Here is an 11207-nt window from a genome sequence, read left to right as displayed (position 1 = left end):
ATAAGGACTATCAGTTATAGAAAGATTTAGATCGTTTCGACGTATTTTCCAAATGTGCCTTTAATTAAAGTGTTTTTGGAATAAAAATTACGCTCAAGATCGCAGAATATTTTATCTTTAAAAGTTGGTTTATTCTGAAAGCACAGCTCTTGCTAAGGTATCAAATTATTCGTAATTGTTTGTAGTATACAATACATACTTAAAAAGTTTTTAAACTTAAATGCTTCAAAAACTATACGCGATAAACCGAAAAGTTTGAAAATTGTGAAATGTGGAATTACAGACTTGCCACTTCGTTATTTTTTAATGCACACTTTTCTTACCTATTACATATGAAGTGTACACATAAGTACTAATTGCACATAAAATTTCAAATCGGTATATGGTGTGCTTCAAAAGTTATGACATAATTAATTTTTCACCTCTTAGAAATTACATAAAAAATTCACTTGTTGTGTTATAATTCAAAAGTTATGCAGCAAATTGATCCAAATTTTTTTTGAGGCTTCAAGTATACGTCAATGAACTATATCCAAAAGCAACCAGCTTAATATAGTTTCCAACAGTGAAAATAAAGCTAAACAACACCAAGGTTACCTGTTTTTTAGATTTGCCCATATAATAACGTTCTTAAATAAAACAAACGCCTTCTTTAGTGTCTGAATAAGAACTCAACTCATTTTATTCGTTTTAATCCTTCTAAACCTAATTCATATGAAGCTTACTTCTAATTTCTCTTAACAAAAGCTGATGTTTCTCTTACTCTAATTTCTCTTATAATTAATTCCTACAATTAAATAACTAAATATGTATGTAGTTATATGGTAAGTATATATGTAGTATGTTTGGGGAAATTATGTATGTAAGTAAATAGGAATTCATTGAAGCTTACGCAACTCCTCCCCTGCTAGAATAAGCGGTCCCTGCTAATTCATATGTATGTAAATAATATTTTTTTATTTATAAATATACATATGTATGTAAGTATGTAAATATTTTTCTTTGAATTCATGTTTTCCTTTTTACGTGTGATTTATATATTTTCTTAAATTTATTATCAGTAGATATTAAATAGATCCCATCTTGTTTGTAATTTGTAATTTTCTTATATTTAGGCTGTGATTTACTGACTCTATTATTATTTACAATGTTGTTAGCAAAACTATCGGTCTCAACCCTATTGGTTTTCTGGTTTAACATATTTATTCGTTTAGCGTTTTTTTTTGTGAATTATTTGTGAAAGTTTAGAAACTTCTTCTCGTGAAATTATATTATTCAAAGAATCAATCGGTCGATTCTTAGTAGTAGTGTGTATCGTATTATTAATACTATTGCTTCATACACATTCTCATGAATGTCATCTTTATTATTCGGGTCTGCATTAAAAAGTCGAATATGCTCGTTGAGAGTACCACGTAACCTCTCTACATCCGCATTACCGGTTTTTAAATACGCTGTAGTTGTGTGAAAGTTTACCTCTTGTCCTTTCAAAAATTCCCTAATTACCGCAGTGTCTAGTTCGTTGTCGAATATTAGTAAATTTGGCTTGCCTAAATATTACATCCTTTGCTTAAATGCTTTCAGTATTGAGACCCAAGCAGCGTTGCCAGGTTGACGTTTTTAACGTCATTTGGACGTTTTTTGTACCCTATTGACGTTTGGACGTTTTTTGTGTAAAAAATTACGTTTCTTAACTTCCCAGTAATTTTTCTTTGTTACTAAATCTTATAAGTAGAACTGATTTTGAATTATTTTCTTAATAAACCTTTACAATCTTTGTGTTTTGCTGCAGCTGCTTCCTCCAAAGGTTTTTTTTGGATTCTAGGACTAAGGATCCCTTGTTCAAAGGCTGGTTGTGTAAACACTTGAGGTTACGAGGCTTGCTGTAATGATGCAATTGCACATTAAAAGCCAAATCAGGTAGAGCCGATCTATTGCAGCAGGCACGCTCGCAAAAGCATCAAAAAAGCTGTGCAGCATAAAACGCCAGAAAAAAGTAGACGACTTTTTTAAGACTTCATTGAAAATATTCTGATCGCAAAAAAGACTGAAATATTAGGTCCATTCAATAACTTTTCCAGTAAGTACTTGCAGCGGGAGCGTAAAAGAAAAATAGAGAGTAAAATTGAGGGCAAGAGAAAATTTTCAGAAAATGTTATTGAATGCAAAACTAGTAAAAACTTGCAACTTAAGCCATTTTGACACTTTCTGACGATAAGTTTTGGCCCGCAATTTTCTTTTTAATTGGGAATAGTTCATAAGTCATAAAAGTAAAAATATATACAATAGATTTAAATTTTTTATCCATATTTTCATTTCACTAATTATGTTTCATCAAATCATCCTCTTAAACAGTTTGTTTACATTTGAGTTTGAAACATAACCTTACTTTTGGACTCCTGCAAATTCCTGCTAGTAAAATTTTTACTTGCAAGAATTTGCAGCTCTCTCGGATTGTTACGCTTTCAAATTCGCTCACTCTTGCAAATATTTTGGGCAATTGAATANCAACATCAAGGCGCACTCCACAAATCGGAGGAGAAACTCGGCCAAACACTAACATATGTGTAAGCGCCAATCTATTATTATTATTAATAAACATTAAATAAACGNTTTTGATATTGAATGGACCTATTGCTATGCTCCTTCTTAGCAGAACGTAATTTAGCATTTTCGACAACCGAGGCCCTAACCAAATTTCAGCAAGAAAAAAAATTATTAAAAAACAATGCGATTATTTAGCCCCTTCAAACTTACACATTATTTCCCTGAAATTTAATGGGCTAAAAAATCTGAATAGAAAGTTTAAAATCTAGCTGAAAATTTGCAGATTGTTTATAATTTTTGCACATTTTTTGTGGATTTATATTTTGTTTCATAATGAGCTTGGCTTTTATGGAAAAATAATNTGATGACTTAATCAGCTGATCACAAGTGTATGTATAAAATGATTTTTATATTAAAGATCTCAAACCAGTTTACAATGAATTTTAAATGTGCTCTGTCGAAATGATATTTTGATATACCGTACGTACATATGGAGCCCTAACCGCCAAAATAGCTTAAGCGAAATTTTTTTCAAAATTTTCTTTTTGATGCAGAAATGTATCTAGAAGCTCTAGGAATATTTTTGCATCAAAAAGAAAATTTTGAAAAAAATGTCGCTTACGTTATTTTGGCGGTTAGGGCTCGATATGTACCTTTGTATACAATAAAAGTATAAATAAGAACACTTTTTTGTACATTCATTTGAAAAAGACGTTTTTGGTTAGGAAATGACATTTTTTCAGACCAATGGGGACGCTTCCTCATGCTCAAGACCTGGCAACACTGGACCCAAGTCCTGTCTTCCAAGTAGTAAGCGGTTGTATATTTAGTAAGCTTATCTATGCTCGTCAGATACATAATGCCACGCTGTGGGTACCATATATCTAAATGAACGATATCATTGTGCTGGGGTAGGCGTAATGTTTAAACTGTGCTTTGTTGGAGATCTATCGAATTTTGCAAGTTTACACATTTCACAGCTATATATGTATTTCTGGATTTCATTCTTCAGTTTTGGGTAGAAATAACTTTTCCTTAATTCCTCATAAACTTTATTTATTCCTCTGTGACTATTTTTAAAATGAGTTTTTTCTATTAACTGTAGAAGCTTTTCCCTATCGATTAAATCCTCTATAAATAAGTTTGCTTTTAATACTCTTGAACTTATATTTTTTGCAAAATATTTAATATATAAGGATTGGAATTCTATATATAATTTAATATTTGAACAGAAAACTACTGCGATCCCTTTTTCAGGTAGTTTCTATCTCATAAAATTCAGAAGGGTATCATTATTTGTTACCTTTAAAATGTGTCGAATTTTGTTTTTGAAAACTATTTTTGTTTTACAAGAATTGGCATTTGAACTTTCGATAAATATTTGATTTTTAAATAAATTAATAGGCTGCTCTGTTATTTTAATGTAGTCAGTCTCATCGCTATCTGCGCTATGAACTGTGTTAACGTCTTCATCAAATAATTCATGAAAATTTATTTCTACTTCGTTATTTGATTCTTCGTAGGTTAGCTTACTTAGACCATCGGCAATTACCTTTTCTTTTCCCTTTATGTAGCTAATGTCGAAATCGAACTCGTTTAACTTTATTTTCCATCGCTGGATTTTAGCATTTGGTTCTTTTATGTTATTAAGCCAAACTAAGGGACGGTGGTCTGTGTAGATAATAAACATGCGCCCGGAAATATACGGGCGGAAGTATTTCGTCGCCCACACGATTGCCAGTATTTCCTTCTCAATTGTACTTTAGTTTTTTTCATGGCCGTTTAGCGTACGGCTGGCAAAAGAAACTACTTTATTACTCTGCATTAGGGCTGCACCTAATGCCAAATTGCTCGCATCGGTAACAAGCGTAAATGTTTTGTTATACCCGAGCGCACTTGTGCACAAGGGTATATTAATTTTGTTCACATAACGGTTGTTTGTAACAGCCAAAACGAATCGAGATAGATATAGACAAATGTATACATAAATGATCAAAATGAAAAGAGAAATCGATTAAGCCATGTCTGTCTATCCGTCTGTCCGTCCGTCCGTCCGTGTACACGATAACTCGAGCGAAAATTGAGATATCTCAACGAAATTTTGTATGTAGGTTTCCATTTATCCAAGGTAGGTTGGTATTGAAAATGGGCGAAATCGGACTGTAATCACGCCCACTTCCCATATAACGGTAATTTTCAGAAATACGAAAACTGCGATATTTTAGTAACTACTGCAGATTATTCACTCAAAATTGATATTTACAATAAGTTTTAGACGAAAAATAAGAATATTATAAATTTTCGAAAAAGTGGGCGTGTATATCTTGGTAACCGCTGCACTAATTTCTTCCAAGCTGGGCACAGCTATTGGCCTTCGCACAACACACCAAACGGCCGAAAATTTTTAAAATCGGACAATAACCACGCCCACATCCCATATAACGGTAATTTAGAGAAATACAAAATCTTCGATAAATCAGTAAATATTGAAGCTAATTTATTCAAAATTGATGCTTGCAACAATTCTTTACCAAGAAATACGTTTATGGTAAAATTTTGGAAAATGGGCGTGGCACCGCCCACTTATGATCATATATATATATCTCGGTAACCGATCTACCAATTTGTACCAAAATCGGTGTGGTTATTGTGCTTGCCACATAAAAGCAAAACGTTGAAAATTATTGAAAGCGGACTAAAATTGAGGACTCTAATTTACTCAAAATTGATACGCCCCGGCTTACCATGTAGCAGTAGCTTTCGGTAAGGTGAAAAACATATATTTAATACGTGCGCCGGGTTTTTAAATGTTCGGCTCCGCCCAAAACTTAGACTTTCTTACTTGTTAAAATTAGGATGGGTAAGTAAAGGATCATTATACCCGAGCGCACTTGTGCACAAGGGTGTATTAATTTTGTTCACATAACGGTTGTTTGTAACAGCCAAAACGAATCGAGATAGATATAGACAAATGTATACATATATGCTCAGAATGAATAGAGAAATCGATTAAGCCATGTCTGTCTGTCCGTCTGTCCGTCCGTCCGTGTACACGATACTCGAGCAAAAATTGAGATATCTCAACGAAATTTGGTATGTAGGTTTCCGTTAATCCAAGGTAGGTTGGTATTGAAAATGGGCGAAATGGACTGTAACCACGCCCACTTCCCATATAACGGTAATTTTCGGAAATACGAAAACTGCGATATTTTAGTAACTACTAAAGATAATTCACTCAAAATTGATATTTACAACAACTTTTAGACGAAAAATAAGAATGTTATAAATTTCATCCAAACTTATCACAGTTGTTGGCCTTGGTACAGAATACCAAATAGCCGAAAATTTTTAAAATCGGACAATAACCACGCCCACAGTCCACAGGGTAATTTAGAGAAATACGAAACCTTCGATAAATCAGTAAATATTAAAGCTAATTTATTCAAAATTGACGCTTGCAACAATTTTTACCAAGAAATACGTTTATGGTAAAATTTTGGAAAATGGGCGTGGCACCGCCCACTTATGATTACATATATGTATCTCGGTAACCGTTCTACCAATTTGTACCAAACTCGGTATTTTTATTGTGCTTGCCACATAAAAGCAAAACGTTAAAATTATTGAAATCGGACTAAAATTACGGCCGCTTTTCATATAACGGTAAATTTCAGAAATGCTTGAAACTGCAATATTTCAAAATTTAAGGACGCTAATTTTTCTCAAAACAGATACACCCCGGCTTACCATCTAGCGGTAGGTTTCGGAAAGCTGAAAAAACATATATTTAATACTTGCGCCGGGTATTTAATGTTCGGCTCCACCCGAACTTAGACTTTCTTACTTGTTTTTCAGTAAGATTTTAAATTTTTCAAAGTCGGCTTTATAGTCTCCATCGTTGATATTAATTTTTGCCCCTTTTTTAAATATTTGATAAGATGATGAGTTACCTTCGAATAATCTTTAATAAAGCGCCTATAGTAACCAGTTATTGCCAAAAATGATTTTGTTTCTTTTTGTGTTTTAGGTAGGACTATTTTGTCGATTGCTTTTAGTTTCTCGGGGTTTGGTTTAATGCCCTCAGGAGTGACAACATGGCCTAAAAATTCAGTTTCCTTCGCTAAAAATGTGCATTTGTCAACCTGCAGTTTCAAATTTGCCTCGCTCAAACGTTTAAGTACCTTGTCGATCGCTTCTAAGTGTTCTTCTATGCTTATAAAAACTAGAACGTCGTCCAAGTAAACTAAACAGATTGAACCAACATTTTATTTTAATACATTGTTAATCAGCCGTTGGAAAGTAGCTGGCGCATTACGAAGGCCAAATGGCATACGTAAAAATTCATAATGGCCAGTGGCGGTTGAAAACGCGGTTTTCGGAATGTCATCGGGATGGAGTTCAATTTGATGAAATCCCTTAGCCAAATCCAGAGTGGAGAAATATTGACATTCACCTAGTTTGTCGAAAATATCATATATGTTTGGCATGGGAAATCTGTCCTCAACAGTAACATCATTCAATTTCCGGTAGTCAATTACTATGCGCCACTTTTGTTTATTGGACGAATCTAGTTTTTTTGGAACTATCCATATCGGACTATTGTATGGACTATTAGAATGTTTGATTATATTTTGTTTAAGCATATCTTCAATCTGACTATTAACTTCTTTTTTATGCACCTCCGGATATCTATATAATTTTGAGTATATTGGCATAGGTTAGGTTAGAATGGTGGCGGAAAACTATTACGCCCAAGTAGCAGCTAAATGCCATTTTGATACCATATACCTCGAATGAGTATGTTAGATCCAGCCGGCGTGGTTGATGAAGTTGAGTATGTTGCGGAGACTTACATAAGATAGCTCTCGTAACGATGTGAACTCATATTCTCCTAGCATGGTATTTATGCTCCTCATTAGAGCTGGACATTTGCAAAGCAGGTGTTCTACTGTTTCCTGCCCGTTCTCATCTCTGCAGCTTCTACAGAAGTCGTTGTAGGCGATTCCCAGCCTTCTCGCGTGGGTACCAATCGGCCAATGCCCAGTAAGAGTCGCAACAAGCCTAGCAACGTCAGATCTGGGTTTCCTTAGTAGGTTGTGTGTTCTCTCAGGGCTGTACGCAGGCCACAATAGTTTGGATAAACGGCAGCCTGCCACGGTGCGCCATCTTTGATCCGATTTCTGGAGATTGTGGAGAAATATGTCTTTATATTAGGTTCCAATTGGGGGTGATATCCGGTCCTCGATCGACACCAATGTGGAACCCTCTCTGACTAACTCGTCTGCAGCCTCATTTCCGGGAATGTTGCTATGGCCAGGGACCCAAACTAAATCTAAATCGAGTTGACGACTTACTGTATTTAACAGTGTCCTGCACTCCTTGATTAGTTTCGACCTTGTTGTAAAAGACGCAAAGGCCTTAATGGCCGCCTGGCTATCTGAGAAAATGGCTACTCGCTCGCCGTAACGCAATCCACTACGTTCTAAGAGACGGCAGCCTTCGGCTATAGCGAATACTTCTGCTTGGAAGACACTCGCGAAATCGGGCAGATGAATTGATCTTTTTACTCTCAGTGACTCAGAGTAAATACCTGCTCCAACTCCGCGTTCCATTTTGGAGCCATCGGTGTACATATGATGTGTCCAGGTAGAGATATCAAGCTCCCCGTCCCAGTCGGCTCTCGACGGAAGAATGGCCCCGAAAGGCCTGCGAAACTCTACCTCAGGTCGAATGTAATCGGTTGCCAGCCTCAACTTAGGTGGAAAACGGGAAATTATACTGCTATGCCCGATCGTTCTTTCTTTCCATATACGTAGTTCTCTAAGTCTTATAGCCGATAGTGATGCGGTGTGCCGTATGTGAAGGTCTATAGGAAATAGGTTTGTAATATTGGCATATAATGCTTTGTAACTATTTGTTAGTAAATGTTAGGTTATCATTTTTCTCGTAAAATACATGTTTATATTTTATAATAACTTTAAGTAATTTTTATTTTTCATACTCTTCAAGATGATTTGTTCGAATGTGGGGACATAACATTAGATTTTTCAACTTCGCAATTAAAAAATAACTATCTTTATAGATTTCGTCCTTATAAGTCTCTTATTCCTTAAACAAAAATAATGTCGTTAAAGCACTACTAGTAATAAGTTGCCTATTAGGAAAATCGATGATGCAATTTAAATCTTTCAAGATGTTATTTCCTATAAGTCCATCAAAATTTTCGTTGAATGCGTATTCTAAAAATTCACAATGGTAATTATATAAATTTAATTCTATAAATATTGGAAATTTACAAAGCTTTGTTATTGATATTATTTTATTTAATGCCTTTGCTATTGCATTTACATTTTGCTTCGATGTGGGGTGACAAATATTAGGGTAAGTTATACTAAATTCAGCCCCGGTATCAATTATAAATTTTAGCTTTTTAATAGGATATTATCAATAATAATTATGTAAAGAAGTCCTGCTCGTGTCCCACAGGAAAATTTACATTAGAATTTCCTATTTCCATTGATTCATCTCGTTGTTGGGTACTATCGAAATTTTGTGGATTCGTTTGTCTAGGTTGACTAGAATTGGTACAGAGATTAGATTGAGGAGTACTTCTATTTGTATTTTGTGAGTAAGTTGATCGCCTTGTCTGATTTGAAAAACTTGAATTTCTTAGGTTACTATTGGCTCTATTAGAACTTGTATTAGAAACATGTTGGTTTTCATAGGGCGAATGTTGATGACTTTCAAAATCGTTGTTTGGCCTGTTGCCACTGTTACTAAATGTTTTTTCTTGAAAGACGCTATTCGAATTATTGCAATTATTACCAAAATTAGTTCTTGTATTTGTGTATTGGTTCACGTAATCTGTTTTAGAGGGTCCATAGTGTGTATAGTCTTGATGTTTAGCTTCCAATATTATTTTAAAAGCGTCTTCTAAGGTCTTAGGATCCCTAATATCATAGTCCGCGTTGGTTCGGGAAGATGGTCCCTGAAAGCTTTAAGCGAAATTCTGTTTACTTCTTCCGTAGTATAAGTATTTTCTCCATGGGTTAAATTTCTGTTGTGAATTTTATTAGCAAGTTTGTTTATTTTAAAATAATAATTTCCTATAGTCCCCTGCAATTTACATGTGTTTAAATCATCCATTAACTCGTTACTAGTGTACTTTTCGCCAAAGTTTTTCGTCAGTATGTCTTTTAAAACAGCCCATGTTGTTTCATTAGTGTATCTGTGAATTGCTTCCCTAGTTTTGACAACACATTTGTTTCTTATACTAAGTTCAGACCAAAAGTTGATCTCCTCAAACCAAAATAAATCTTTTTATTAATCCTCGCCGTTCACACTGCTGTTGGAGATTCATGCAACAGCTGTTTCTGACATATTGCATATTGTCTATTTAAATTTTTTTAAATCCCGTAAACGGTTAAATATGCGTTTTATAGTAATAAAAGTTATCTTCTTTTTCTTAAATATTCTCCATTCAATGGAAATGATGGAGGAATTATTTGATTTTAGGCGCCAGGCAATGAGACGTTTGTTTCTTGCTCAAACAATGCACAAATTAGTTAGTGCATGTGCATCAAATGCAACAAGGTCAGTTTGGACAAAGGCAAGTATAACATTTGTATAATAATTGCCTTGGTTTAATTAAAATAAGTACATAATATAGATTCGTGGCCACAAGTTCTGGGAAGTCGATTGCCAGATGAATTCCGATGCATTTTTTAAAAGTAATTTTCGGATGAAGCGTAAGTCTTTTAAGAAATTGTGCGATATGTTAAAAGGTCTGGAGAGGAAAAACACCAACTATCGCAAGGCAATTACTTTAGAAAAACGAGTTGCAATTGCTTTGTATGCCCTTGGCTCTTCGGCAGAATACCGCACAATTGCAAATATGTTTGGAATCGGTAAAAGCACTGTCTGCACCATTTTGATTGAGTTCTGCCATGAATTGTGGAGATGTTTGTGGCCGTTATATTTGAATAAATTCCCAATGAACGAAATTCAATTAAGGGAGTATTTAAATGGTTTTGAATCACTGGGTTTCCCTCAAGTGTTAGGAGCTATTGGTAAGAAATTGTATTTTTTAGAATGGATTTGCTTTGACATGAAGGTTTCAGATGGGTGCCACATAGAAGTTCATCCACCAGCAGAAGATGCAGTTGATTACCACAACTATAAAGGCTGGTACTCTATGGTCCTTTTGGCTTTGGTGGATGCAAGGCAAGTTTTTACATAAAGCTATTTTTGAACTTTTTAACATACATATAATTTTCTTTTATTATTTTATAGGTGTCGTTTCATTTACATCAATGTTGGTAGTCCAGGCCGTTGTAATGATTCAGCAATCTTTGAAAGTTCGTCATTAAAACGGCAGTTCCAACAATGCAGCTTGTTCAAAGAAATGACTAGGCAAATATCATCTGTTAATGTTCCAGTTATTTTGCTAGGCGACTCTGCCTTCAAACTAGATGTACATTTGATGAAGCCGTATCCTTTTTGCGTTAACCAACCGTTGAATAAAAAAAAATTTAACTTTGCCCTGTCTAAGTGCCGAAGAGTTGTCGAAAATGCTTTCGGCCATTTAAAGGCAAGGTTTAGGCGGGTTGGCAAAGGCCTGGACAACCACATGATCAACGCGAAAGCTATTATCAAAGCAT

General features: G+C 34.6%; 2 protein-coding genes across 2 annotated transcripts; one reads left to right on the top strand and one right to left on the bottom strand.

The window, feature by feature from the left end:
* Window positions 1-7757: 7757 nt before the first annotated feature.
* LOC108373237 (ribonuclease H1-like) lies at window positions 7758-8159 on the bottom strand. Its single transcript, XM_017629100.1, has one exon. The coding sequence runs from the start codon at window positions 8157-8159 to the stop codon at window positions 7758-7760; it is 402 nt and encodes a 133-aa protein (XP_017484589.1).
* A 1940-nt stretch (window positions 8160-10099) lies between these two features.
* LOC108373236 (uncharacterized) lies at window positions 10100-11163 on the top strand. The gene is made up of 3 exons (XM_017629099.1): window positions 10100-10156; window positions 10217-10616; window positions 10668-11163. Exons 1-3 carry the CDS (start codon window positions 10100-10102, stop codon window positions 10784-10786), a joined length of 576 nt encoding a protein of 191 aa, XP_017484588.1. The 3' UTR covers window positions 10787-11163.
* Window positions 11164-11207: the final 44 nt, after the last annotated feature.

This window comes from Rhagoletis zephyria, unplaced genomic scaffold (genome assembly GCF_001687245.7).
Source record: "Rhagoletis zephyria isolate East Lansing unplaced genomic scaffold, Rhagoletis_zephyria_1.1 Rzeph_scaffold_06497, whole genome shotgun sequence".
NCBI classification, from domain to species: Eukaryota; Metazoa; Arthropoda; class Insecta; order Diptera; family Tephritidae; genus Rhagoletis; species Rhagoletis zephyria.
This window is presented reverse-complemented; position numbering and strand designations above follow the sequence as displayed.

Bases quoted from the DNA above. Each gene is read 5' to 3' on its own strand.
- LOC108373236 (XM_017629099.1), top strand. From the start codon at position 10,100: ATGCACAAATTAGTTAGTGCATGTGCATCAAATGCAACAAGGTCAGTT. The intron at 10,157-10,216 runs GCAAGTATAACA...TACATAATATAG, and splicing joins CAAGGTCAGTTTGGACAAAG to ATTCGTGGCCACAAGTTCTG. The intron at 10,617-10,667 runs GTAAGAAATTGT...TGAAGGTTTCAG, and splicing joins TCAAGTGTTAGGAGCTATTG to ATGGGTGCCACATAGAAGTT.
- LOC108373237 (XM_017629100.1), bottom strand. From the start codon at position 8,159: ATGGAACGCGGAGTTGGAGCAGGTATTTACTCTGAGTCACTGAGAGTA.